At 43.4% G+C, this 24,562-nt stretch overlaps 11 protein-coding genes across 14 annotated transcripts; 6 read left to right on the plus strand and 5 right to left on the minus strand.

Annotated features, from left to right (window-relative positions):
* The first annotated feature begins 715 nt into the window (after window positions 1-715).
* On the plus strand, window positions 716-2,444 carry LOC116926835. The gene has a single exon (XM_032933768.2). The coding sequence runs from the start codon at window positions 716-718 to the stop codon at window positions 1,706-1,708; it is 993 nt and encodes a 330-aa protein (XP_032789659.2). The 3' UTR covers window positions 1,709-2,444.
* Window positions 2,445-2,643: 199 nt separating this feature from the next.
* On the plus strand, window positions 2,644-4,346 carry LOC116926831 (lactosylceramide 4-alpha-galactosyltransferase). The gene is made up of 2 exons (XM_032933761.2): window positions 2,644-2,781; window positions 3,188-4,346. Exons 1-2 carry the CDS (start codon window positions 2,737-2,739, stop codon window positions 4,244-4,246), a joined length of 1,104 nt encoding a protein of 367 aa, XP_032789652.2. The 5' UTR covers window positions 2,644-2,736; the 3' UTR covers window positions 4,247-4,346.
* Window positions 4,347-4,455: 109 nt separating this feature from the next.
* On the minus strand, window positions 4,456-11,697 carry LOC116926841. 2 transcript variants are annotated; one of them, XM_032933777.2, is made up of 6 exons: window positions 11,630-11,697; window positions 11,444-11,515; window positions 6,297-6,341; window positions 6,045-6,170; window positions 5,442-5,950; window positions 4,456-5,337 (listed from the first exon to the last, which is right to left on the minus strand). In XM_032933777.2, the coding sequence occupies exons 3-6, from the start codon at window positions 6,339-6,341 to the stop codon at window positions 5,319-5,321; spliced, it is 699 nt and encodes a 232-aa protein (XP_032789668.2). In that variant the 5' UTR covers window positions 11,444-11,515; window positions 11,630-11,697; the 3' UTR covers window positions 4,456-5,318. The 2 variants fall into 2 exon arrangements, with proteins under 2 accessions (XP_032789668.2, XP_032789669.2); XM_032933778.2 differs by having other exon boundaries at window positions 4,456-5,950.
* LOC116926842 lies at window positions 6,545-11,444 on the minus strand. 2 transcript variants are annotated; one of them, XM_045176310.1, is made up of 2 exons: window positions 8,770-11,444; window positions 6,545-8,433 (listed from the first exon to the last, which is right to left on the minus strand). In XM_045176310.1, the coding sequence occupies exon 2, from the start codon at window positions 8,142-8,144 to the stop codon at window positions 7,302-7,304; it is 843 nt and encodes a 280-aa protein (XP_045032245.1). In that variant the 5' UTR covers window positions 8,145-8,433; window positions 8,770-11,444; the 3' UTR covers window positions 6,545-7,301. The 2 variants fall into 2 exon arrangements, with proteins under 2 accessions (XP_045032245.1, XP_045032244.1); XM_045176309.1 differs by having other exon boundaries at window positions 6,545-8,594.
* Window positions 11,698-11,849: 152 nt separating the features above from the next.
* LOC116926840 (mitochondrial glycine transporter) lies at window positions 11,850-13,581 on the plus strand. 2 transcript variants are annotated; one of them, XM_032933775.2, is made up of 7 exons: window positions 11,850-12,152; window positions 12,225-12,349; window positions 12,422-12,465; window positions 12,549-12,734; window positions 12,793-12,963; window positions 13,058-13,303; window positions 13,393-13,581. In XM_032933775.2, the coding sequence occupies exons 2-7, from the start codon at window positions 12,325-12,327 to the stop codon at window positions 13,417-13,419; spliced, it is 699 nt and encodes a 232-aa protein (XP_032789666.1). In that variant the 5' UTR covers window positions 11,850-12,152; window positions 12,225-12,324; the 3' UTR covers window positions 13,420-13,581. The 2 variants fall into 2 exon arrangements, with proteins under 2 accessions (XP_032789666.1, XP_032789665.2); XM_032933774.2 differs by having other exon boundaries at window positions 11,852-12,152; window positions 12,406-12,481.
* A 307-nt stretch (window positions 13,582-13,888) lies between these two features.
* Window positions 13,889-15,860, plus strand: LOC116926834 (ervatamin-B). The gene is made up of 8 exons (XM_032933765.2): window positions 13,889-14,049; window positions 14,128-14,277; window positions 14,387-14,542; window positions 14,636-14,772; window positions 14,885-14,979; window positions 15,098-15,138; window positions 15,217-15,377; window positions 15,449-15,860. The coding sequence occupies exons 1-8, from the start codon at window positions 13,948-13,950 to the stop codon at window positions 15,654-15,656; spliced, it is 1,050 nt and encodes a 349-aa protein (XP_032789656.2). The 5' UTR covers window positions 13,889-13,947; the 3' UTR covers window positions 15,657-15,860.
* A 145-nt stretch (window positions 15,861-16,005) lies between these two features.
* On the plus strand, window positions 16,006-18,353 carry LOC116926828 (cathepsin L-like proteinase). The gene is made up of 9 exons (XM_045176308.1): window positions 16,006-16,390; window positions 16,472-16,624; window positions 16,721-16,891; window positions 16,992-17,131; window positions 17,205-17,274; window positions 17,339-17,363; window positions 17,434-17,474; window positions 17,548-17,705; window positions 17,765-18,353. The coding sequence occupies exons 1-9, from the start codon at window positions 16,280-16,282 to the stop codon at window positions 17,970-17,972; spliced, it is 1,077 nt and encodes a 358-aa protein (XP_045032243.1). The 5' UTR covers window positions 16,006-16,279; the 3' UTR covers window positions 17,973-18,353.
* Window positions 18,354-18,558: 205 nt separating this feature from the next.
* On the plus strand, window positions 18,559-20,264 carry LOC116926832 (ervatamin-B). The gene is made up of 8 exons (XM_032933762.2): window positions 18,559-18,726; window positions 18,800-18,940; window positions 19,000-19,125; window positions 19,221-19,363; window positions 19,427-19,521; window positions 19,580-19,620; window positions 19,696-19,853; window positions 19,921-20,264. Exons 1-8 carry the CDS (start codon window positions 18,574-18,576, stop codon window positions 20,126-20,128), a joined length of 1,065 nt encoding a protein of 354 aa, XP_032789653.2. The 5' UTR covers window positions 18,559-18,573; the 3' UTR covers window positions 20,129-20,264.
* A 155-nt stretch (window positions 20,265-20,419) lies between these two features.
* Window positions 20,420-23,122, minus strand: LOC116926833 (beta-1,4-galactosyltransferase 1). Its single transcript, XM_032933764.2, has 5 exons — window positions 22,933-23,122; window positions 21,537-21,790; window positions 21,218-21,472; window positions 20,924-21,113; window positions 20,420-20,850 (listed from the first exon to the last, which is right to left on the minus strand). Exons 2-5 carry the CDS (start codon window positions 21,769-21,771, stop codon window positions 20,475-20,477), a joined length of 1,056 nt encoding a protein of 351 aa, XP_032789655.2. The 5' UTR covers window positions 21,772-21,790; window positions 22,933-23,122; the 3' UTR covers window positions 20,420-20,474.
* Window positions 21,809-22,938, minus strand: LOC116926837. Its single transcript, XM_032933770.2, has one exon. It carries the CDS (start codon window positions 22,843-22,845, stop codon window positions 21,916-21,918), a length of 930 nt encoding a protein of 309 aa, XP_032789661.2. The 5' UTR covers window positions 22,846-22,938; the 3' UTR covers window positions 21,809-21,915.
* A 653-nt stretch (window positions 23,123-23,775) lies between the features above and the next one.
* LOC116926844 lies at window positions 23,776-24,543 on the minus strand. The gene is made up of 3 exons (XM_032933781.2): window positions 24,396-24,543; window positions 24,135-24,309; window positions 23,776-24,040 (listed from the first exon to the last, which is right to left on the minus strand). Exons 1-3 carry the CDS (start codon window positions 24,414-24,416, stop codon window positions 23,949-23,951), a joined length of 288 nt encoding a protein of 95 aa, XP_032789672.2. The 5' UTR covers window positions 24,417-24,543; the 3' UTR covers window positions 23,776-23,948.
* Window positions 24,544-24,562: the final 19 nt, after the last annotated feature.

The raw sequence follows: 24,562 nt of genomic DNA on the forward strand, positions 1-24,562 counted from the left end.
ATTATAGAAGCACCAACGACATGATTAACAGGAAGCAACAAAAAAAAAGGGCGAGACAGGTGTACACTCTTCCTGTATCCAGAAAAATCCTTCTTGTCCCTCGCCTCTTCCAAAAAGCTTTCGCGTCCATTCGTGAGCGACACACATTTTGTCCGTTCACGCCCGAGGGTACGAATATTCACGGCCATTTCTTGTCCAGACACGCTGCTAACTTCAGCAGACTTGGCAATGAGCCAAGCAAAGCAAAAATCGTCGTGAACTGGGCGTCTTATCATGTTTACACAGAAGAAAGGGATGATTATAGACACATTCTGTATCTACCCGGACACGCGATAACACGAGAGCAAGAATTGACAGTAGCGGGATTGAACAAACGCAAAGTGCGACAGTCTAAACCAAGTTCCCAACACGCGACTAATTGCGTTGGAATGCCATCGGCAAACGTCTTGTCCTTCGTCCATTGAACACCTTGGAACATCTTCGTTCTCCAGAACATATATTTTTTTCTTTCTATTGAAACAGGTAAGGTATTATTGGTAAGGCTGAATTATTGTGCTAAGAATTCAAGATGTCAGCAATTTGTTAGATGAAGATGAGTCATCCCCTTTTTTTTTTCAAATTTTCCAATAAAAAAGGACTAACACTCAGTTTAATTTTTGACGTCATTGTGGAGCTTCAGACTTGATTCAATCGCCTCTAGCACTAAATCAAAGCAATGGAAAACGAAGAACTGGACTACATGCTTATGGAAAGCCAAATAGATTTGAAAGGTGTCACGATTGACTTGTTTCCCCTCTATCAAGACGTTAATAACGAAGAAATCCCCGAAGATTCGGTTCACGAAATTTTCTTCCAGTGGGGAAGGGACGATGATGGACAATCGACATTTTCAAACGTTCTCAAGCAAAATACGTCTGTCACGTTCGTCAGTTCGTGCCACTACGACAGGATGTTTTACTATTTTAAATGGACCAACCCAATGCCTATCGATTTAAGCGGACTGCCAAGCGTCCATCGCATTCTAATGATTCGCGACATCACCCAACGACTTAGACTGCTGGACGAGCAAAATGATAAAGGTAACAAGATGCTAACTGGGATCGGCGAGACGACAATCAATTTCAAATTGGAAGATATCAAATTTTCGTTGCTGTTGAAGCCAACCAACAGCCAACCGGGTAATGCGCTTTTAACAATGCAGCGGACTGCGGGCGAACCTTATGAAGAACGGCACCAAAAGGTCGAAGAATTCGATTGTTTTGCTAAGCTGGACGCGAAGGAAATTGATTCGATTGTGAGCAGAGCTCGACGAACGGGAAAGTCAATCACGGACCGTGATATTAACAGCAGAGAAGAAGACAAAGTTCAAAAGAAAATGGCCGAAGAAATGAATTTCTTCATGTTACTTTACGATTTCGAAGTGGCCCGTCGTTTGCAGAGACCTTTTAGTAATGAAAGTCACGTCCTCGATTCGCTGCCTATCGCGATCGGCATTGCAATGATTCACCGCATCAACGGTACAAGAGAAAATCAAAGGTGGATGTTCTTTTCAGGTCTTTTCCAGGGAAAGTGTGAATCAAGAAAACTTGTTTTAGAAGACATTGTCGTCGCATTCAAAGAGTGCAACGAACCGAGAAGAAGCTGGACTGAAGGAGATTTGAATAACATACTGTGCGAGCAGTTTGGTTCACACAAATTGTTTCGCTGATCCCCACACGACTGGCAATTTTTGTTTCCCCCTCTATTCCAATCAACAATTGACGCGAGACTAAAGACAGATAATGACTAAGACACGTTGAACTCGGAGCTGGACCACATGTCCAAGGTACCAACTCTAAGGTTGGGAATGTTCACCTGCATGACGCAATTGCCCTGCTGACAGTATTTCTTGCTGCATTTGAATACACTGCTCTATTGGTCTTTGTTTTTGAACTGCGACGGCATTAGCTATTTTCTCGTTATCCAGAAGCGAAAGTGGAGTCCCGAGCCTATTTGCATATGCAAATACGCTTCCAGTATCAAATGCACACACAAAAAAAGAAATTCGAATGGGACACGCCTACGAGCCGTTGCGGAGTTGCATCCGTAATTGGCCGGAGGACGTTGTTTGGAAAAGCTTCGGCAAAATTAGAAGCGACAATAACAACAACGTGATTGACAGGAAGAAAACGATACTCTACTCGGACTGGTCATATTCAGTTGCGTCAACTCTTTTTACATTCAGAAAAATCTCGCCCCTCCCCACGTCCAAAAAGCTCTCCCCACCTTTGCATAGACTGACAGCCAAAATCGTACAGGCATACACTCGAATCTATACATAACAATGGAGATCTGTTTGTGTTTTTTTCTTTTAAAAGAGTCTTACCTTCGTTTAGGGACAGCATTTCAACTTGATGTACAATTTCTTCAGATTATACGAGTCAACAACCTACGGAAATGTTGTTTTTAAAAAAAAAAAGGAAACAACATTAGGATCCATCAACTTGTTAAGTTTGGACAGTATGGTAATTGAATACTGTTTACCTGTCGGCATTGCCCTTGGTGGTGGGATGCGAGGCTAACACAAAACTGGACTTAAAAACAAGTTAGAACTTTTGGGATTCATCACTAGTTCAAGTTGTTCGTCTGCAGACGTGACTTTGTAGTTGTAGATGTGCCACGTAAGTTTCAGTTCACGTGGTGGACGTCAGCTGTAACGATGTCCGGCCACTAACTGCAACCGAGCTGAGCTGGCAGATGAAGAAAGAAAAAATGGGACGTTGCGCAATTTACAATTTACCGGTAAGCAAAAAGACAATTGAATTGTGTTGACATTTGAAACAATTTCGGAAACGACCAGGTCGACCACGGGATTATTTGCTTTGTTAACAAGACTTTTTCTTTCTTTCTTTGTGTGTGTGTTACAATACCTGCAATTGTAGGATAACGGACACAGTGAAAACATGGGGGCAGCTAAAAATCAGTTAGATTCAAGTTGGCCCACAAATGTGTGGCTTTACTTGACGATTGTTAGCGTAACTTCCAAGCGGATAAAGCCCTAAAATCATAACTGAAATTCAAACTATCGTGACTTCCTTTCTTCCTAATGATATTTCAATGTGAAACTTCAATAGTTCCTGTATAGATTATAGACCTTGCCCTTTTCATTTGGTATTACACGTTTTCATGTTGACAAACAATTCATTAGTTTGGCTGGCAAGGATTCGCGTACGTTTCCTGCATTTGGCGACATCGGAACGTCAAGAAAGTCGTGACTGTTTTCACGCTCATGGCGTTCCTTTACGTGACGCTGTTGCTCATTCAAAACGGCTACGACGAACAGCTTCGCGCACGCAATCTCGGACTGAAGATCAACATCATCAAGTGGGTGGCCGCAGGCGATGCAGAAGGAAGCGATTCCGATCGCAGGATCTTCTTTCACGAGACCAGTGGGCGTGGCGATTTGAGTTTCAGGCAAACTTGCACGGTCGAATCGGCTGCTAGACACAATCCCGACCGGCCCATCCAAGTCTTCATGACGGCCGATCGACTGGACTATTCCAGTCCGTGGCTGGAAGTGCTGCAAAATTACGCCAACGTGTCCGTCGTCGTGACGGACCCGAAATCCTATTTCGCCAACACGCCGCTGGAGCGCTGGTACAACCAAGGCGAATGGCGCAACAGCCTGCACAAGACGGTTCACCTGTCGGACTACATGCGCGTGCTGACTCTGCTGAAAGGCGGTGGCATGTACATGGACCTGGATTACGTCACCATCAAACGGCTGGACGAGAAACAATTGTGGAATTTCATCTTATTCGAAACGGGCGACATGAAACTGCTCACCAATTCCGTTGTGCACCTGGAACGTGGGCACAGGCTCATCGATGAAATGATTCAAAGACTAGTCAAGTATTACGACCCCAACGAGTACATGTGGCACGGCCCGTCCATGATCAGCCACATCATGAGCCGCACTTGCGCCGTCAAACGCGGCCAGCCCGAGTCGAACAACTGCACGGACGTCCGTCTTTTGCCTCACAGCTACTTCGCCCCCGTCTCCAACACGGAATGGCAAGTGCTGTTTAGCAACGCGACGGACGAAACGCTTGCCCAGCTGAAGAACGCAAGTTACGGCGTCCATTGCTGGAGTGGCAAATCGAATGGTGAGCACCTCAAAGTCCATTCGAATCAACTGTACGCCGTTCTGGCACGTGAACATTGTCCCCATACTGTCGCCCTCGGTTCTGCCGATTACTTAGCATGAGCTCGTCTCTTTGCGGCCATTTTGAATGCCAATCGAACCGTTTAGACATTGTATCCGGCGCCATTTTTTTTTTGGGTAACAATAAAAGCAGTCAACCCCATCACGTATTTCTTTGGGTGCTGTTGCGTGGCAACCATTTTTAAACAAGTCCTGCAGCCTTCAAGTTCGGAGATTGGTGGACGTAGGTATAGGAAAAGCAGTGCACAACAGAAGAGAAATGGTTAAGTTTTATTGTTACAAGAACACGAATAATTGGCATATAAAATGATGAGAAGGAAAATGAGCATTTTGTTAAACCTTAAAAAAAAAAGAGAGATTCTGACGAGATATAAAAATCACTTGCTAAAGTATTTCATAATGAATCTTTTTTTTTAAAATTTGTTTGAAGGGAAACAACAAAAAATCACATTCAGAGTTCCTGTATAATTTATGTCCTGGGAATTTTGTTCTCTGACGTCGGAAAACGTTTTGGCACCGCTACCAATTCATTTTTTTTTTTTAAAAGTTTACGCGTAAGATGTTACGTAAACGATCGTAGGCTACGTTTTCATTATTAGCAACGGAGAATGAAAAACTATTTCAATGCAAAACACTCAATTCTACCACTGGTTAAATAACAAAGCCATTATCAGGACAATAAGCAGCTTACGTAAGTTGAGAAAGATCATTTGAATTGACGCAACTGGATGAATCATCTTTCTCATTTTCTTTTCTTTTTTTTTTTCCGGGGAAAATAAAAATTCCGCCCCACTTTGATGTCAAAATGCTGGAATTAAAATAATTACAGTAAAGCAAAATCCGAAAGAGTCCGAGAAAGAAAAAGAATGAACGATACACTTGGGACGAAGATGTGGCGCTCAATGACATCTGCCGAAATTGCATCATGATTGACGGTTTACACGTAATTTCATTTTCAAAAGGAAATCGGCAACATAAGAGAAGATTCGGGGTTCGCAACTCCAAAACAAGTTCGAGGTATAGAAAAACGTGTCATCCGAAGAACATGTGTAGGAAGGGCCCAGAGATTCAACACTTTGATGGATGGAAGAAGAATGCCTTGTTTTTTGTTTTTTCACGGAGTGGCGAACCCCCTTAAAGAATTGAAATCAAGTCACTTCATTTGTTGTGTTGGCGTCAATCGAAAAACGAGCTTTACCAATGGATGGTTTAATTTAAAAAAAAAAATGTTTAGAACCTTTGTTGAAGAAGAGCTATGGAATCGACGGGCGTGTCGCCATCGGCCTCTTCCAGTTGGCAGAAACTGTAGCCCGACTCGTCCCTCAGGATGCGCCTGGATTGCGTGCCGCATCTGCGGAAGTGGTAGCGCCGCAGGGCGCGGATGGCCAGCGACACGAAACCGACCGTGAAACAAACGGCGGCCGATCCGAGGAACAGATATTTCTTGGCCTCCGAGTCAGCGTTGGGTTTGAGCTGCACCAGGCCGACGATCATCAGCGTGATGGCCATGATCAGCGAGATGACGATGACGTGCAGCAACGGGAACTGCCACGGCTTGCCGTAGCAGCAGTAATCGGTGGCCATTTCTTCGGCCGTGAGTGGCTCACGCGCTTGACGGGGCGTCAACGTCGTGGCGTTTATCGGCGTCGCGCACGTCGACGACGTCGACAGCGGCACGGGGGACAAATAACTGGACGTCGCGATGCTCGAAACGGACGAAGACGAACTGCACATTCGCTGGCGTTTCTTTTTCCATGCAAATGTAAAAACAGTTTTGAATTTCAAGAAAAAGAGAGAGAGAAAGGGGGAAATCAATTCGATTTTAGTCATTTCGATTTACTCCGAGAGACAGATGATTAGGTCGAACAGGTCGAGATGAACGTCGAACGTGATGAGTAGAGACGCCGTTACTGAAGAGCGTGTCACGACTGGTCCCGAACGCGGCTCCTTGTTGGCGGCTCTGCTTCTATCGGTTGTGCCATGAGCACATTCATTCGAAAATCAATCAATAAATAGAAACATTGTCTCATTGTCATTATCGTTAGTGTGTGTTGCCGTAATGCAATTGAAATAACTGAATTGAAAATAGTACCTGTCGTTCGTGCCGAACGGCCACAGCCGGCATTGCTCCAATCATCTATTAATTTTTTTTTTTTTTTTTGGCAGAAACATCAATTCTCTTTACATCTCAGTTTTCCCTTTGTTTTGTTTTTTCTTTCTTTATAAGATCATTTCTTTCGTTAATAAACTTTATGTTTAGTTAATGTAAAAAACAAACACAAAAAGTTAGTAACTGTTTAATCGATATAAGGTGTAACGTGTGTAACCAGAATCAGGTGGTCAGTGGGATGAGTTTGAATTGTATTGAATGTTATACGAATCTAGATAGTCATCTACAGCATAGAAGAGGGGGAAGAATAGAAAAAATTTGCAATTCAAAAATGTTGGGGTTTTCTTTGTTTTTGTGTGTGTGTGTGTGAGTGCTCAAGTCCGGAGAAATTGAAATCAAGTTTTTGTTTTGTTTTTGAGCTCTGACGTTGAAAGAAAAAATGGCATTTTTAGAACAACAACAATTTGGAATTGTGGCCTGGTGAATGTGTCGGAAGGCGATGGGATTGCTCTGCGAAACTCAAACAGTTTGACCTGTCCGTTTTCTGATTCTGATGCAGCCATATTTAAAAAAACAAAAAACAAAACAGACTCAACTAAACCGCATTAACTAGACGTAAAATACAAAATGATTGGATGCGGGATTTGTTTCTAACGAACCAAACACTAACAAAATGAAACGCGCCTACACGAGCAACCCAAATCATTTGAAAAAGGCAAACAGGTAAGCAGAGAAATTCTTAAAAGAAAAAAAAAGAAAACACGTCAATGTCATCCGTTCAAATATTTAGATTGATTAGAATGTGCTGTTTTTATACGAAAAAAAATGGCGTGATTTCCCCATTTGTTTTTTTTTTTTTTGGTTTTTTTCCCCTTTTTCGAAATGGATAATTAAGCAGCAAGTAGACAGTTAGTCCGTTCCGGAATGATATAAGTTTTTTGAAGAAATAGTTTAGATTAGGTATTGAAAGAGTTTCGATTGAATCCGTCAACCGGTTGATGAACCGTGGTGATTGTCGTGCGCATGCGATTGCTGGTCGCATTTGTCTTGATGCACCGATCTCGTGTTATGATGGTGGTAGTGATGATGATGATGGTGAACAGGTGCCAAATCGCTGGTCCAAAACAGCTGATCTTTCGATGCCTTTTCCGATCCGATTTCAGCTTCTTCAGTTATGGATTCGAGCTGACCGGGTGATTGAAGGGCGTGATCCTCCTCGCTCAACACCCGATCCCGATCATCTTCAGCTCGTTCCTTTTTGCCGTTATGATTATTGTGTGGTTGTTGTTGTTGCTGTTGATTGGTCAGCGGTTGAAGGAGGGAGGACACGGGCTGATGAGTCATCCTGGCCGGTGCCAATTTGCGGCTGATGTAGCGCGAAAACAATTCGTCCTCCCTACGCGTGGCGATGCGATTAGCGATGACCAAAGCCACGCCTACCAAGATCAAGAAGGAGCCGGTGACCAAGAGCAAAGGCCCGTTACGATTGTTGGTTTGGCTGTTCCACACCGATGTGCCTCCCTCCTCCCAGTACTGATGTTGGCGGTTGGCGTAGCCTGGAACGAGGCCGCTAATGAGCAGCATCAGGCCCATGATAAAGAAAACGACCCCTACGTGAAAGGTGGTTATGCCGCCCATCATTTGGCGATGGCGGTGAGACGTCGAACGCTTGTGCGCACCGTCTAAGCTCATCAAACTGCCAGCGTCGCCGCTATCCGACAACATCAAATGGTCCGACTGGTGACTAGCGCGACGCGTCTTTGCCCTGAGCGCTTCGTCACGCCTTCGACGCTGGCGTCGAATCGCCATCGCTGATTGCACTGCCTTCATTTCTTTTGATTCTGATTTTCTTTTGTTTTCTTTAGATTTGGTGAAGTGTGTTCAAAAAATGAAACAAAAACAAAGATTTTGCCTTTCTTTTAGGCGACTAGTGCGATGCGGGGAAGGGACCCTGATTGGGGAGGGTGCGGTCTCACTTGAAGGGCATCACTTGTTACACAGAAGTCTTCCACTTTGTATTTCCTTATTTGATTTGGTATTTTTGTTTTTAAAAATAATCTGTGTACGCCTCGTTCTTGAAACGTGTGTTGTACTCGAGCACTTGTCCACGCCTGATGCCCTATATGCAACAACAACAACAACAACAGAAAGAAATAATATGACACGCCCCACCAATGGAAGTCGACACACTCCAGAGGGCAACCGTTGCGCGGATCGATAAGAGGGAACAGAAATGATTGGCCTTTTTCTTTTCTTTTCCTATTTTTTTTTTTTTGTCTTCTACAAGTTGCAAAACAAAGAAAAAAATGAAACTAGGATTTTTTTATGTCATCCATGTAAAAAAAAAATAATAATAATAATGAAAATGGTCGCTCTCTATTTGCCACCACCCGACTCGTCAATTACAGAGAGAGCAAAAAAAATAGTTTAGCTACATTCAATAACGTCCATCTACCTTGTTAATTTACTATATATCCACCGATGAGCTGCGCAATAATTGTTTCACCACCACCACCACCACCACGATCGCACACCGTCAATCCCTTTTTTTAATGAAATGTTCTTCAAAACTTTCAGTTCGGAGCAAAACAAAAGACATTGGAAAAATGTCCCCGATGTTATTCACCGGTGGCCTCTGTCGTACTGGCGATCCTCTCCTACTGTCTGACTGCAAGCGTTTGAGAGAGGCAAAATATAAAAATAAAACAAACAAGAAAGAGAAGAGAGTAGACGAGCCAAAGGCAAACGATACACTTGACGCGTTGCCTCTGATGCAAGGCAGGAGCCGCGGCCATGTTGGCCGGTTCTGCGCACAACTCCCTCAAGTTAATCGACTCGGCTGTGAGATGTAGTGTTTCTACGTAAATGGTGAGCACACAACGATGAACGCACTGTCAACTGATTGCGCAGTCAATATTGACAAGGACATTGGCTAGCTAAAAACTCTATTCAAAAGGGGAATTAAAACTTGTTGGCCGATAAAAAGAAATCCGTAGCGAAAATTGATGGACGCATTTTTTTGTTTTTTAAAAGGAGAGAATCATGTACCCTACCCCCCCACTCTGTTGGTGTAGTACAACTTTCCGCGCTTGGCTTGACACTGAATGTACTGAAAGTATCTAGTTTTAGGGGAGGGGGAAGTAGGAAAGGAGAATGGGAACTAGAGCATCATTTATTGATCCCCGGGACCCGGACAAGGACTGCAGGGTCTACATAATATACGCCATGTTTCCATGAGGGTTTCCTCTCTCTCTCTCTCTCTGTCTGTGTGTGTGTGTATTAGCCTCTGTTCCTATATACATCGTACATTAAAACACATGTATATTGGCCTGATTGAATTAAAACGCTCCATGAAAAATAATGTACGATGATAATTGAATAAACGCAACAACAAAAAATGGATGACGCAGATAACAAGTTTCGTCGTTGTATCCAATTCGAATTGGTTGCAGGTAAAAAAATAAATGCCTCACAATTTAGTATATGGAATCGGTCTTTGTTGTATGAAAAAGTATATAGCGTATCAGTCTGGAAAAGAAAAAAAAGGAAGAGGCGACCTATTTCTCATATTGATCTTTACATCAAATGAATGCACGATTCGCGTGCCAACTTAGAGATTAACCTAAAATACCTTACAACAACAAAAAATGTACCGACTTTCGGTGTTAGGAGGCATTATACGATCCACTGATTACGCATAGAAATGATCAACTTCGCGTTAGTTCGATAAAAGCCCCTTAATAATTGCCCTCGTCATTAGCGCCTTTTGAACGGACTACACTATCTTCCCTTTGAACAATTCTTTAGCTATTCGACTCCCGCTCGTACATATTGTAGGATAAGAAAGAACGTCTGGAACAAGTAAACAAACACTTAAAAATTGAAGTTACTTAAAAAGAAAATGAATAAGAAATGTAGTCGTGATCTGGTGCACGTGCACAGCTGGAAGCTTCCGTCCCATCAGCAGGGGCTCTGCGACTGCGATCCGCACTTGGCATGCCGATGCCAACAGTCGTCTTTGGCTACGCTACAAGCATATTTTATACACACGGCGTTAGACTGCTGCGGGATTAACGACGAGAAGGCAAGCGGCTATTTACGATACGGGATTTATGGCGAGCAGCTTCCATTCACCAAACAACTTTGACAGCTTTACTACGGCTGATATGGTAGATGGAGATGCATCTCCCTAGACATTCCTCCATTGCAATTCTAATAGTTCCTTAAATGCGTGTTTCAAAAGTGCTGCTTGGTGATCATCGAAATGATGTCATAACGGATAAATGAATTCCATTTCATTTGGTATTGGCTATAGTTGTAAAACGACATCTTCCCCCTGCTGATCCTGATCTATGCCATTAAAATGTAACGGCACAAAAAATAAAGGAATAAAGAGCGAATTCGAAGAAGGGAACATAAAATTCCATTTCAATGACGTTGTGACTGTATCGTTGATAACACAGCCACAACATCATCGATCTCGAAGGAAAAGCATTACCATTCATCCATTCCAAGAAATTGGTTCAGGGACGATATGATGACGATCAAAATGCCGAGTCCCCCCCCCCCTCCCCTTCAATACTATTGGACGGATCATGAAACGGAACTTTGGAACACATTAAAGGGCGAATTAGATTTTTCGCAGGTTTTTAAATGCCTAAGCTCATCGTCACCGCCTGAGATTGAGATCTTAGCGCAATACACCAACTAGACGTACGAGATGGAAAATGCCGAAATTATCTTAAGTAGTTAAATGATATGTGGCGCATTTGTTTTTGTGAAAAAAGAAATGCAATTGAAAACCACTTTACGAGGGGTCCTCTCAGAAAACGTTGAAGTACGATAATGAAATACTAGGAAAGTTTATCATAGTAAAATCAGGGCCAGCTGCCATAAGCCTACCCAGCCATCTGGAAGCCCCTTCAAGTCTGATGGTTGCAAACAAAGAACAAATAAAGAATTGATCAAGAAAAACCAGTTTACAGGTTGATGATGTGGGTACTGACAAGTTGTGGTAGTGAAGGTATTGTTATTGAACAGCCAAGTAAAAATCAAATTGCCTCACCGAAAAGATATTACTCTAGGAAGAACTACACTATAATTTGGGTATGCAAAATTCTGACTTTTACCTTTTAGCTGGGAATTTCAACAAGACTGTATGGTGAGGGCGAAGGAGTTCTACCGGTTGACTAGGATGCAAACTAATAAAATAAAAAATGGTTTATTTTATATTTTTTGCATCAACACAGGGATTTCAACATAAATTGTTTGATAAATTTCAAAACCCATATAAGGGATTTATATAAAACCCTTACTATGTTGTGAATTTTTAATGAGATTATAATCAGTCTTGAAGTCCTTGGAATTGCTCTCTGACGTTGGCAAATGCTTTGGAATTGTTCTCGATGGATTCTAGCTGATAGCCTAGATGCGTCACAAGGACTTGCATCTTCCTCAAACTCTGAATTGCATATTAAAATAGTTAATTTATCGTTTTTTACGATAATAAAGCTCATGAAGATCCATACCAGATCGGCTGACTCGAGGATGTGCTCCTGTTGGCTGCTGACTTTGGCAGCTTGCATCAAGGTTTCAGAAGATTTTGAACATCTGACGAGGTTTCTGGACAACGAACCAATCCCATCGACTGTGTATCTGACTCTTTGATTGATTCTGGCTTTCGAATCGCCATAGAGAAGTTTTGCACTAGAAGAAGACGCAGAAGCCATTACTCTCACAACAACAACGAACGCCGTGGTTTATCAACAATAGCAGACGACTTTAAGCATTTCTTTGAGAAAACGACGATGAAACGAAATGAATTGCAATAAGCGAAATGTAAGTTAGTTTTTGTGGTTTCTGATTCAGTTTAAACTAGTTGTGTTAATTCTGATGTTTTTGTATTTTAAGGTGTCATTTTTGGGAGCATTTATAGCCGGCGCGTCCTCAGGTGGTTGTTCCACGATCCTGTTTCAACCTTTTGACGTAGTCAAAACTCGATTGCAAGAAAATGCTACTGTCAGCACCGTGCACAGGTTTGATCTGCGAGGCATGCCTGTATTCGTCTTGATAAATAATGTGTTTGTTAAAGGAAGGGTATGTTGCAGATATTCAGTCACATTGTCCAGAAGGAAGGACCCAAAACGCTATGGTCTGGATTAGTCCCAGTACTGTCTTCTAAACACACACATTGCCTGCACTAAATTAAATAAATGTTTTTCTCTCACTGATCAGTCATTATGGAGATGTGTGCCTGGTGTGGCTTTATACTTTACCTCACTGGAAGTCATAAAAAGCATCATTTTGCCAAAAGCAAAAAATACCTTAGATCCCTTGCAAGCTTTGGCTGCAGGAGCTTCTGCTCGGTGCATTGCTGGAGTTGTGTTGATGCCCTTCACCGTGATCAAAACCCGGTTTGAGGTAGTTTTCATCATTCAACACATGCTGGCATGGATCTTACTTGGCTTTGTTTGCATAGAGTGGGCAATACAGGTACAGGACTGTAACGGAAGCGTTCTCTTCCATATATCGCCTGGAAGGTGGGCGAGGACTAATGACGGGCCTCGGAGCAACGTTGGCGAGGGATATTCCATTTTCGGCTGTATACTACGCAGTGTACACTCAGCTCAAGCAATACCATCCATCGGGAGTAAGCTAACCTTATCCATTGACCCGCTCTAATAGAAGGGGAATTATTGCGTTTAACAGTAATCGGCCTTTCCTGCGAAATTCCGGTTCAATAGCCGACCATGGGCAAGAGTTTCAGTTGTGGGCTTGCAGCAGGTATCATCGCCTCCGTGGTTACTCATCCAGCGGACGTCATCAAAACGTCCATGCAGCTTTTCCCGTCGCGCTATCAGCACCGCACGCGGGAAGCTATCCTTTCTATTTACCGCCGACTGGGAGTTCGAGGCTTCTTTTCCGGTCTGGTGCCTCGTCTAGTCCGCAGAACGCTCGTCTCTGCCTTATCGTGGACGGTCTACGACAGAGTACGTAAAAGAAACGCACTCGCAGTGCTTGCAGCGCTAGACCGTGGAAGATGACCAACCCTCTTGTTTTTATTTGTCGTTTGTTCCAGGTCATGCAATCGTTTCAGATGGCCTAGAAAGAAAGAAAATCCTTCCTTTCATTGTTTAGTCAGTTGGATAACCAACATTGCTTCACGACCAGAAAACGGGATTGTATAAAGAATATATTGAGATTCCCCCCGTGTTTATTTTTCCAAATAAACTCGACACCGTTTATGAAAATGGCGGTTTACACAGTATTCTTTTTTTTTTTTTTTAATTGGCGACTGGCCAGCCGTAACAGACTCCACGGACCATATTCAATCGATAAAAAGAAGGTGTCAGTGTAAAAATGGGGTTGTAAATACTGCGGGAACCCCGTCAGCAGAAACTGTGCTTGGCCACCATCGAGCGCATCGTTCGTACTTTATTTTTCATGGGATTTTGATTTTTACGAGCTGTTGGGATTAATGTTTGTTGCAGGGTAGGCGACCTGAAGACCATGTTGCCGTGTAAAACGGTGCGCACTTTGGGTTGGCTTCGAGCTGAGCTGCAGCTATATAAGTCGTGCCAGTAATGTCGACTGTTTTTGTTTCAGGTGCAGCCCCGTAGACAAAAGCATCACCATGAGATTGTTGACGTTGCTTGCATGCCTTATCGTCACGACCATCATGGCTGCTGCCAACGACGACAGCGACATCAGTATGGTGATGTTCACCAAATTCAAGGTAAGCTTCGATTTGTTTTAAAGCTCCAATGTGTGCGGTCAAACGACACGAAACAACTGACAACCGATTGAATGCTAGAAACGATACAGGAAAACTTACAGCAAAGGGACCCAGTGCTCGTACTTTAGGCGTTGGAAGAACAGGAAACGGATGGTTAATCGGCACAACCAGGCCACCGCACTCGGCCAGACTTCTTTCCGTTTGGTTGACAACCAATTCGCAGATGAAGTAAGTATATAGAGGCCCTTCTAAGTCATCGATGTCGTACTGTAGTGACATGATGCAGTAGCTTTTTACACAGTCTCTCTATATTTTGACGGGGATCCATTATTTTCAGAGTGACGACGAATGGAAATCGAAACTGTTGGGTCTTGCCATACCTGGTGAATTCAACGCCAAAAAATTGGGGATCAAAGAATTAACGTCGATCGACCCCGAAAAGGATGTCGGCGACCGACAGATCCTCTCATCCACCATAACCATTCCTTCTTCGGTAAGCTCAACATACGTAAGATGTCACTAAATAAACAAGGTCACATTTTCTTCTTCTTCTTCTTCTTTTGTAATTATCTTTTGCAATGTAAAGCTCGATTTGCGAAGACATCCGTGCATGCCGCCGATCAAGAGTCAATCTTCTTGCGGTGCATGTTGGGCTTTCATTGCCACTACGCCCGTCGAGTTTCAATCGTGTTTGAGGAACGGCAATCGGACTGTCATCCTGAGGTACGTACATATCACTTGCTAATCAATGTAGGCCAGTTGAGAGTCTCAACGAGCCAATAGGCCTATATTAACGACTGTATTTCGCTCTCTTCTTTTTCTGCGTGTCACCAAGTGAACAACAGCTGATTGATTGCAGCGGCCTGTACGGCAATTATGGCTGTCGTGGGGGCTTCTACACACTGGCTTGGGACTACCTCTTCGATATCGGTACTACATGCAATCTTCTATCTGTTAAATGTATCAATTTTTCTTCCGGCTTGTTGGCCATCGCCAATGGAATTGAATTGTTTTTGTTTTCTCTTTCTTTCTCGTTCCTTCTCGCCAGGTGGACAGACGACCAATTCCACTTATCCTTACAGAGCAGCGGTATACGATTACGATGTTGGCCTCAGCGTCGAGCCTTAAGAGAGTGAACTTGACATTTTTGCTTGACTGATTGTATAGGCTGGAAGTTGCCGGTTTCAACCAGGCGTTACTCGAGTGAGCGGCAGAGTGTCGAGATACTTTTACCTGGACAGTAACGAAAGGACTATTCTCTCTGCGCTGCTGCAGAGGGGTCCCATCGCCGTCTCCATTGTGGCCAATTCGAAATTCATCCTCTACAGGTTTGTTGTTGTTATTATTTTTTTGTGTCGATACGAGACGCATTTCAAATGTTCCTCTCCCCGATTTTCAGCTCCGGCATTTTTGACGACGAGACGTGCAAGGAGGGAACGGTTAATCATGGCCTCGTGCTGGTGGGTTACGGCACGGCCAACGGCACCAGCTATTGGATAGCGCGCAATTCGTGGGGTCCGAGATGGGGCCAGAACGGCTACATCCTCATGAAACGTAACGTCAACATGTGTCGCTTAGCCGACTACGCATTCCTCGCCCTGCCCTAAATTGTTGTTTCATAGCCGTTTCGATCGTTAACGTCTCTTCTCGGCACTCTGTAAAACGTAGACGTGCTGGAATCTTTTTGTCGAGTCACGCGTTCGAAACAGCTGTCGCCGTGCAAACGCCGCTCGTTCGAATCATTTATTGGTCTCGCTGGTCAAACTGATTTGGCTCTTTTTATCCATTGAAATACACGATTATTACGCCTTTATTGCATCAAAGAGAAAAAAAGGGCATCTCGGCGTGACATTCGCTTCTTTAGGAGCATTCACGACGGCGTAATAAATTACTGATTCCAAAGACGAACGGTCGTCTGGGGGCATACAAAGGCCAATAAATCTCTAGCCGCTGGAGATGACACGTCCGTTCCTTTCTTTTTCAAAATGATACGTCATCCTTTTTTATTGCAGGACTTGCTGCAGGTGACTACATCGAATGACGGTCATCCATTTCCAAGAAGTGTTTCTCGAATGCTGCAAAACTTGTCGGTTAGCGACCTGAGCAATCGTGAAAAGAGAAAAAAAAAAAACGCGTCTTCGTTTATTGCCGACGAGTTTTCTTGAAACTTTTGCAGCAAAGAGCGTCATTCGCTGTCCAGCTCTGCTGCAAGGTAGCATCAACAGCCGCCATGAAGTTGGTAACAGTTTATCTTCTATCGCTCTTCGCTTTCTTCGTTATCATCTCTGCATCTCCGGACGATACGGACGACGAAGAAATGGTCAGATTCAAAGAATTCAAGGTACGCAACACTGTCAACTTGTCGCACGTGAAAAAACAAAAGACTATCTGCTCGAAATGAAATTTGCTTCGCTGATTGCAGAGACGGAACAAGAAAAGGTACAACGGCCCGTTGGAGAGAGTCCATTTCAAACGCTGGAAGAAGAGGAGGGCTGCCATCCGGCGGCATAACAATGGCACCACATCCGGTCGGAGAAGCTCATTCCGTATGGCTGACAATCTATTCGCAGACCAAGTATGCAAATTTGAAGTTCTATGTTTTCATCAATCAAATTCATCGTTGGATCAAGGGTGAGGCAGTTAAGTTAAGGCGTTTTTCTATATTTAATAGAGCGAAGAGGAATGGGAGACGTACCTTTTAGGAGTCACCATACCGGAAGAATTCATCGCCAATCAAGAGGAAGTGAGTGAGCAAGTTGAAACGACGACCGTTGACACTGAGATCGGTGGCAATCTGGTGGCCGAGATAATCGAGGCGGACGACCGTCAAACTGCCCCTTCGGTTAGTTTTCGTTCTCCATTTGATTCGTTTCGCCATTTTATTTTTTTAAATCAAAGCGTTTGAATATTCGTTGATGGTGTCGTTTTGGAACGTACATTAGCTCGACTTGCGCAAAAATCCGTGCATGCCGCCCGTCAAATTCCAGTCTCCGTGCGGCGGATGTTGGGCTTTCATCGCCACTACGGCCGTCGAATATCAGACATGCACGAGCAGAACAAACAGAACTGCTTTAACACTGAGGTGGGAAGACATTTGCTTAAGAAGCGTCGCTATTATTTAATGATCGGTCATTCATTTGCGTGCTGCCAAAAAGTGAACAACAGCTGATCGACTGCAGCGGAAGCTACGGCACCAAAGGATGTAACGGTGGCTTTTACTCGCAGGTGAGTTGCTTCAAATAGCTTTAGAATTGCTCTCTGTTTAATTGTTAGCTTGTTGTTGTTGCAGGCGTGGGACTATATCATGGCCATAGGTATATTTCATTGACAAAGTTTTATATGTTCAAAGTTTCTGGTTTTATCTAAAGTGCAATAATGAAACAGGTGGACTTGCAACGAATGTCACTTATCCTTACAGAGCAGCGGTAGTGTATTTTAGCCGTCATGTGTCATTTGTTTTTTTAGCAATAGGATTTCAATTATGCAATGTTATTATAGGCTGGCACATGCCAGTTTACTAAAGGAATCACACCAACGGCAGGAAGGGTGTCCAGGTATGCGTACCTGGCCAAAAACGAAACGACCATATTGAATGCATTGCGAAGAGGTCCAGTCGCAGTGTCCATCGTAGCCAATACGAAATTCATCCTTAATAGGTCGATTCTTTCATTAACGTTCATCCGTCAGATTAAATGACTTCAAAATCAAATTGCAGTTCAGGAATTTTTGACGACGAGACGTGCAAGAGTGGAACACTCAATCATGGCGCCGTCCTAGTCGGTTACGGAAGAGCGAACGGAACAGATTACTGGATAGTCCGCAATTCGTGGGGAACATCTTGGGGTCAAAACGGCTACATATTCATGAAACGTAACGTCAATATGTGTCGATTAGCCGAATACGCTTTCCTTGCCACCGTCTAATTAACGCGCATCCCGCACCCGTTGATGCCATCGTGATGTGCCACTTTGTTTTCCCGGGGTTTCGCCCTTCTGCGATATATACCGAACTGCTTTTGTGGGGCTGGCCCAAGTGACTGTAGGTCGAATATTCAATTGTTCCACGACCGTGTTTCTGTTTTTCTAATTGTTGTTTCGATTGTCTTTTATTTGTGAACGAAACTGCCATTGTTCTTTTCTCACCTGATCGTAATGCAGCACAATAAGGCATAAACGTGACTTTCTAATGTTCCCTATAACCTGTCAGCCTTGGTGGTTACCGTTGGCTTTTGTAACGTGTAGTGGTTAGCAACAATTTTTCGAGGGGGTCAATAAACACACGACTTTGGTGTGCGACACGGTTCACTAAACGAGCTTCATGGCCGTGTTGTATGCAATAGTTATGGCACTTTCTTGGTTAGCGAAGAGCTTATCTTTTAAGAGTTTCCCAACCCATTGGATCTTTATTGCTAATAAACGAGTTATAACGTTGTCGTCGAAGCGAATCGAGTGTATTGTACCGTACGTGCGTGGGTTAGCGACCTGGTAGCATTGAAGAAGAGCTGTGGCTCGGATCGTCCTCTTGATGCGAGCATTCATTGTCCGACCGTACGACCAACGAACAACATCCACCATGAAGTTGGTGACGATTTGTCTCTTATGGCTCGCCATTCTTGTTGGCCACTCTGCAGCTCAAGAGGACACGGAAGACGAAATCATCAAGTTCAGGGACTTTAAGGTACAAATCGGTCCATTCTCATTGAAGTTCTTTGTTGTTTTTGAAATTGAATGTTGGTCGTCGTGAGCAACAGAGGAGACACAGGAAGACGTACAGCGGAGCATTGGAAAAGGTGCACTTTAGACGTTGGAAAAAGAGGAAGGCTATCATCGACCAACATAACCTCAACCAGCGAAATTCTTTCATTTTGGGGGACAACATGCACGCAGATCTCGTAAGCAAAATAGACACATTACGTTGAAGGTGTTAATCATTTCCTTTCGTGTGACATAGAGCGAAGAGGAATGGGATACGTACCTGTTGGGCCTTACCTTACCTAAAGGATTAATCAACAAGGAAGAAGTGGTCGATGTGTTGGCTGCAGGGAATGTCACCAACCGTCAAACCAGCGGTCTCTCGGTTAGTTCTACGTAAAATTCCAGTCAAATTTGAAAGATGTTTTGCTGATTCTATGCTGTTTTTGACACGTCAACGAATGCAAACAACACAAATAGCTCGATTTACGTAGCAATCCGTGCATGCCACCAGTCAAGATCCAGTCTCCTTGTGGTGGATGTTGGGCTTTCATTGCCACTACGGCCGTCGAATATCAGACGTGCGCCGCCAGTAACAGGACAAGGACCCCGCTGATATTGAGGTATATAACTAAAGCTGATACGGTTTGGATTGGCAGGCAGTGCGATGACTTTTTTCAAAACAGCGAACAGCAGCTGATTGATTGCAGTGCCAGTTACGGCACCAAAGGATGCAACGGTGGCTTCTACTCGCAAGCCTGGGACTACATCATGGCCATTGGTATTCATATTATTCCTATTTAAAGGCATTCTTTATTTCATGATTTTTACTATTGCAGGTGGACAGGCGAGCAATGCCTCTTATCCTTACAGAGCAGCGGTAAATAAACAATTGATTTCTGCTCAACATTTTTTTTTTTTCAAAGATGGGAAAATGAATTCGCAAACTAAACAGGTTGGTACGTGCAACTTTATTAAAGACGTCACGCCGGTGGCGGGAAAACTGTCACGATACTCTTCGTTGGCTAGAAACGAAACAGCTATACTATTAGCCATGCAAAGAGGACCGATTGCTGTTTCCATTGCGACCAATCCCAGATTCGTTCTGTACAGGTGAGTCGCCGCCATTCCCAGCCAAACGTTTTCGCTGTCCATCTGCAATGATTTGCTTTGTATTCAGATCGGGCATTTTCGACGATGACGCGTGCAAGAATGGAACAATCAACCACGGTGTCATGTTAGTCGGTTACGGCACGGCCAACGGCACCGATTATTGGATAGTGCGCAATTCGTGGGGGACTTCTTGGGGTATGGGTGGTTACATATTCATGAAGCGTAACGTCAACGCCTGTCGCTTAGCCGAATACGCCTTCCTTGCCACGGTCTAATTCGATCGCATCACATTTATGGAACTCAATTAACTATCGATTTTTATTTCCACAATCATACGCGTATACAGCTCACTGTTTGTTCTTCCAAATATAGCACTTGTCGGATCTTGCAAAGCAAGAGCATCTAATCAAATTCATATATGCATCGCAGCGTTTTCGAAAACTATGCAGAAACTATTAAACGTTATGCTTTAAGAATGTATCATATATTAGCACGATATTAGCAATACACTCAGTGTCAGTGAGTGAACACTATTTAAAAAAAAAAAAATGGAATAATGATGGATGTGTTTTTGACTGACGGTCTATTTCTTTCTGATATCCTAAATGATAATTAAAGATTTCAATCGTTGGAAAGAGCTAATGTTGGATCAATGACAATGTGAGTGTAGAGTCGTTTCATTTGCAAATCGACGAGACGATATCGGAGATTCGCAAGTCCATCCGATTCGAATCGAAGGTAACCCTCATCGAAAAGTGTCTGTCTCTGCGGATCGACATCCGCATCGGCATCGTGATAGAGCGTTCTGTATCGTAGATGATCCACTGGCGATTGCGGTCTAACGACAGTCATATTCAATCGCCTGATGCGACGATAGAAATCATCGTCTTCCAGTCCCGGACCCCAAAAGACATTCGAGTAGCCATTGGCACGGATGAAATCCAACTCCGATATGGCAATCACTCCTCCGCCGAAAAGGAACATCAACGACACCGGCCTGCATTGGGAAAATGATTCAATTGTCATGACTCCCAACTAAGTATATTTAAAAGTAATATTATGCTTTTTACTTGTAATCGTGAATGTCAATAACAAAGGACATGTGAAGTGGTCTGCCGGAATCCGGGCACGAGTAGAGATTCCTGTCGTCTTCCGGAAGGATATCGACATCGTGAAAAATGAAACATTGAAATTCTTCACGACGTTTGGCCTCCAAGAATCCGATATTTAGCAAGATGCCTCGATTAAAAGGTAAATCACCTGTGTAAGCATATTTGTTTTATTGTTTTTTTTTTTAAATCAACATTTCGTGATGTTTTTTTACTCGGATATATACGACGTCACAAGTCATTACCCAAACTAACCGGTCTGTTCGACAATGAAAATGGTGTAGTGTCGCTGTTGTCTCTGCAGGAACGGGTGCATGTAACGCAGGAAAACTGTCAACTGTTCCTCGCGATTTCGATAGGGCACAATCAACGCAATTTGACTTCGTGCCTGGCAATCCTTTGGTTGGTAACTGCCGCCTTCTTTCAATCCCGCGTTCGTCGTCGTGTCTCGCAAAGCAGCGGAGTCATCCAAAAGAGCCGGAATCTCAGCCGACAGATCCAGCCACCCAACTGGCGAGTGTGAAGGGTATAGTTACATAACATTGACGTTGTCTTTTTAATTGTTTAGGGTTACCTGAAAGGGGAGAAACGAGTGGGCAGAGTGGCAACGCACGACGACCATCACGTTTCCAGTGGTAACGTGATGGATTGCTGGATGACACTTTGCTGATCGGGAGATTGTGGATTAAAAGGATCAAAAATATGCTAAACAGGATAAACAGGATGACGAGAATGGCCGTTGTTTTTGAGACGGTAACTAGCCGATGGAAGAACACCAACCGGGGCCTCTTCCGTGTCATTTCATCCATAGACTCCGCCTGTCATACCCTAAAAATGAGTAAAGGGATTGTACCACCATAAAGCAAGGAACTTAAACACTTGTATTGACACGAAAATTGACGATAATGAGCGCAATTGAACAAACAAAATGTTGGTGTTATGAATTTGATGTTTTACAGTTGAGACTGGACCAATTTCTTGTTGAACCAAGCGATTTCGTAAGCGTAAGGTGCGTCACTGCCCAACAATCCAGCGGCTTTGCCCACTCCGACTGACCAAGGATTTCTTTTGGAATCGAAACGGACAAGTCCGTCATTCTCGAGCGATTGGAGGATCTTAGCCAATCTGCGGTACTCATCCAGCGAGAAGTAAGGCTCGTTGTCTTGCTCCTTGTTCGTATTTCCGTTGGGCAGGTGAACTTCCACGCTCAACTGTTTCACCTTGTCCATCATTCCGGAGCTAACCATTTGTGGTAAAACAGCCCATTCGGCCGTCTCGATATCCAGTTTCAAATAATCGATCATGTCCGAGCCGTGGACGGGTTTGAGCATTTGATGAATGGAGTCTAACGTCCGAGTTTTGACACCTGATTGGCCGTTCCAGGTGTCACCGTCTTTGCTACCTAGTCCTAATCGATAGAAATGAATCCATTCTGATCGATCGTGATCGGAAACATTCATGGAAGGATCGAAAGCAAACACGTTGCATCCATAGTGTTCCATGGCCTCGTCGAAACTCCATTCGTTGTTGATCCCGAACGAATAGACGATGCATTTATCCGGCGATGGAGCCAGATGCGGCCTGTCTAGACACACAGCTTTCTGTCCATCCACAGCTGGGATGTTGTCGACGGAGATCATGACTCCGCCGAAATCCTGAACTAAACGGCAAGCACCGGAATCGGACCAGGAAAAATAGTCGGTCAATTGATGGCCATTGAGCGTATCCATGTCGACGTGACGCCAATCGACGTTGATGACTTGACTGGCAAAATGATTGTCAGCCGGAAGAACTGCGTGAATGAGCACGTAGGCAAAAGGGATTCCAAAGATCGTCCACAACATCAGCGTCTTTGTTTTGCGACGTACGATAGCCATTTGCATTTAGCACAATTATCTCATGGACGAATAACAAAATTTTCAGACTATTGACATCGTTTCAACGCCCAATTCGATAGCAGGGATTCTTACCTGAACATTTTCCTTTTAGTTTAACGTCACAATAAATTGTATTGCCTTTTAGCCGTTAGAATGGCAGCTACAAATCACGATTGAATCACTCGGGGATTAGTAGAAACTTTGCTTCCGTGGCAAACTTCTTTCAGGCAACAACAAGTTCTTACTCGGAGAAGGGACGAGTTTAGATAATAATGGCCGCTTCAGGTTGAATCGTTGAACATCCAGCAGGTGTGCTGTTGGCGTGAATGACCCGACGTATTTTTAATGATGATCTCAATTTAATGGGTGCCATAAAGTATAAGAAAGACCGTGAAATTCCAAGGGTGTCTGATGCCCGAAAGAGTTTTACAGAATAATATTATGCAGCATCGAAGGTCATGGATGATTACTATGATTCAAATTATGGTGCAGTGTGCTCAGATATACGCATTAAAGAATTCGTATATCTTCATCTGTCATCGTTATTTATAGATTATCTTTTACGTATATGGCCCATTGGCGATTGAATAAATTTACGATTTTAATGGTATAATGAAGGAATCTGATATCGCTGTTCGTAATTACCTGGTGGTACTTCAATTTATTAACATACAAATAATAAATTCACCGAGTTGGAAGGCGCCATGTAAATCCGGAAACATAACTCGGCGTCATTTTTCAAAATGAAAAATTCAAACTTAATGATATCTTCACGAAAGAAAGAAATGATCAATAGCTTCGTTCTTGGCCACGAAAAGGACATTTAATAGGTACCCTTCTACTTTAAATCATTCGATGGACATTGTTTTGATATACCGAAGACTATAGTCAAACATTGACTTGTTTTAGCTTGAAGCAAAATGTAAACACGGAACGTGAATAATGCAAGTGTATTCCACTTGAGGCATGTCTATTACAATCGAAAGATATACCTGCCTTAAATATAGAAGACTAAAACAAAAATGAATCAACTTTCTATGGGTAGATGGGTGCTAAATAAGACGTGATGCATTTCAAATACCTCACGGAATTATTGAAGCCTTTATGTGTTAAACGCAGCAATGTTTCTTGGTACCTAAAAGGCTACGACAGCTTTTCAGGATGAGGTTTCTGGAACAGCCAGCGTTGGTCTTGCACGTTGCTGCAAATTCGTATCGAAAAATAAGAAACACTTTAGTTAAATACCACTAATAACGTTCACAGTAGCACTTTAATCAATTATCAATACTGCTTACATAGGGGATTGCAGAGGATTCGAAAGGTGGGCAAATCTTGATCAGTTGCGTTAGTGACTGGTGCTTCAGTTATTGGTACCAAGACGTAATAATGCGGAAGGTAATAAACGGGGCCATACTGAGGTGCACCATCGCAGTAGAGGATGGCCAGTACAGTTAAGATGTTGATTAACTCCTGCAAACATGTTCAAATAATTCAAAGATTGGAATTATGACTGGACTCTTTATTGTGATATACAAAGAAAAACAATGGAGACTTACGAAGGACTTTGGTGGAAACATGTTGGCTGCCGCTGCAAACGATGCTGACCGAATGGAGATGGAACAAGACTTTACGTGTCCTTCTATATTCCGATAAGAGTGCCTAAATATTCACATAGCTGAATAACGATGGCAGGAACGTTTCTAAAGGAGTTGCTTTATTTTTC

The sequence above is a fragment of the Daphnia magna genome, linkage group LG7 (assembly GCF_020631705.1).
Source record: "Daphnia magna isolate NIES linkage group LG7, ASM2063170v1.1, whole genome shotgun sequence".
Classification (NCBI taxonomy): domain Eukaryota; kingdom Metazoa; phylum Arthropoda; class Branchiopoda; order Diplostraca; family Daphniidae; genus Daphnia; species Daphnia magna.

Bases quoted from the DNA above. Each gene is read 5' to 3' on its own strand.
- LOC116926837 (XM_032933770.2), bottom strand. From the start codon at position 22,845: ATGCAAATGGCTATCGTACGTCGCAAAACAAAGACGCTGATGTTGTGG.
- LOC116926832 (XM_032933762.2), top strand. From the start codon at position 18,574: ATGCGAGCATTCATTGTCCGACCGTACGACCAACGAACAACATCCACC. The intron at 18,727-18,799 runs GTACAAATCGGT...CGTGAGCAACAG, and splicing joins TCAAGTTCAGGGACTTTAAG to AGGAGACACAGGAAGACGTA. The intron at 18,941-18,999 runs GTAAGCAAAATA...CGTGTGACATAG, and splicing joins ACAACATGCACGCAGATCTC to AGCGAAGAGGAATGGGATAC.
- LOC116926834 (XM_032933765.2), top strand. From the start codon at position 13,948: ATGAGATTGTTGACGTTGCTTGCATGCCTTATCGTCACGACCATCATG. The intron at 14,980-15,097 runs GTACTACATGCA...CCTTCTCGCCAG, and splicing joins GGACTACCTCTTCGATATCG to GTGGACAGACGACCAATTCC. The intron at 15,378-15,448 runs GTTTGTTGTTGT...CCCGATTTTCAG, and splicing joins TCGAAATTCATCCTCTACAG to CTCCGGCATTTTTGACGACG.
- LOC116926842 (XM_045176310.1), bottom strand. From the start codon at position 8,144: ATGAAGGCAGTGCAATCAGCGATGGCGATTCGACGCCAGCGTCGAAGG.
- LOC116926833 (XM_032933764.2), bottom strand. From the start codon at position 21,771: ATGGATGAAATGACACGGAAGAGGCCCCGGTTGGTGTTCTTCCATCGG. The intron at 21,473-21,536 runs GTAACCCTAAAC...CACACTCGCCAG, and splicing joins ACTCGTTTCTCCCCTTTCAG to TTGGGTGGCTGGATCTGTCG. The intron at 21,114-21,217 runs GTTAGTTTGGGT...ATGCTTACACAG, and splicing joins TTTCATTGTCGAACAGACCG to GTGATTTACCTTTTAATCGA.
- LOC116926831 (XM_032933761.2), top strand. From the start codon at position 2,737: ATGAAGAAAGAAAAAATGGGACGTTGCGCAATTTACAATTTACCG. The intron at 2,782-3,187 runs GTAAGCAAAAAG...ACAATTCATTAG, and splicing joins GCGCAATTTACAATTTACCG to TTTGGCTGGCAAGGATTCGC.
- LOC116926840 (XM_032933774.2), top strand. From the start codon at position 12,132: ATGAATTGCAATAAGCGAAAT. The intron at 12,350-12,405 runs GTTTGATCTGCG...TGTTTGTTAAAG, and splicing joins ACTGTCAGCACCGTGCACAG to GAAGGGTATGTTGCAGATAT. The intron at 13,304-13,392 runs GTACGTAAAAGA...CGTTTGTTCCAG, and splicing joins CGTGGACGGTCTACGACAGA to GTCATGCAATCGTTTCAGAT.
- LOC116926844 (XM_032933781.2), bottom strand. From the start codon at position 24,416: ATGTTTCCACCAAAGTCCTTC. The intron at 24,310-24,395 runs GTAAGTCTCCAT...ACATGTTTGCAG, and splicing joins TGTTTCCACCAAAGTCCTTC to GAGTTAATCAACATCTTAAC. The intron at 24,041-24,134 runs GTAAGCAGTATT...ACGAATTTGCAG, and splicing joins AATCCTCTGCAATCCCCTAT to CAACGTGCAAGACCAACGCT.
- LOC116926841 (XM_032933777.2), bottom strand. From the start codon at position 6,341: ATGATTGGAGCAATGCCGGCTGTGGCCGTTCGGCACGAACGACAG. The intron at 6,171-6,296 runs GTACTATTTTCA...CACAACCGATAG, and splicing joins CCGTTCGGCACGAACGACAG to AAGCAGAGCCGCCAACAAGG. The intron at 5,951-6,044 runs GTAAATCGAAAT...GCATGGAAAAAG, and splicing joins CTAATCATCTGTCTCTCGGA to AAACGCCAGCGAATGTGCAG.
- LOC116926828 (XM_045176308.1), top strand. From the start codon at position 16,280: ATGAAGTTGGTAACAGTTTATCTTCTATCGCTCTTCGCTTTCTTCGTT. The intron at 17,364-17,433 runs GTATATTTCATT...ATAATGAAACAG, and splicing joins GGACTATATCATGGCCATAG to GTGGACTTGCAACGAATGTC. The intron at 17,706-17,764 runs GTCGATTCTTTC...ATCAAATTGCAG, and splicing joins ACGAAATTCATCCTTAATAG to TTCAGGAATTTTTGACGACG.
- LOC116926835 (XM_032933768.2), top strand. From the start codon at position 716: ATGGAAAACGAAGAACTGGACTACATGCTTATGGAAAGCCAAATAGAT.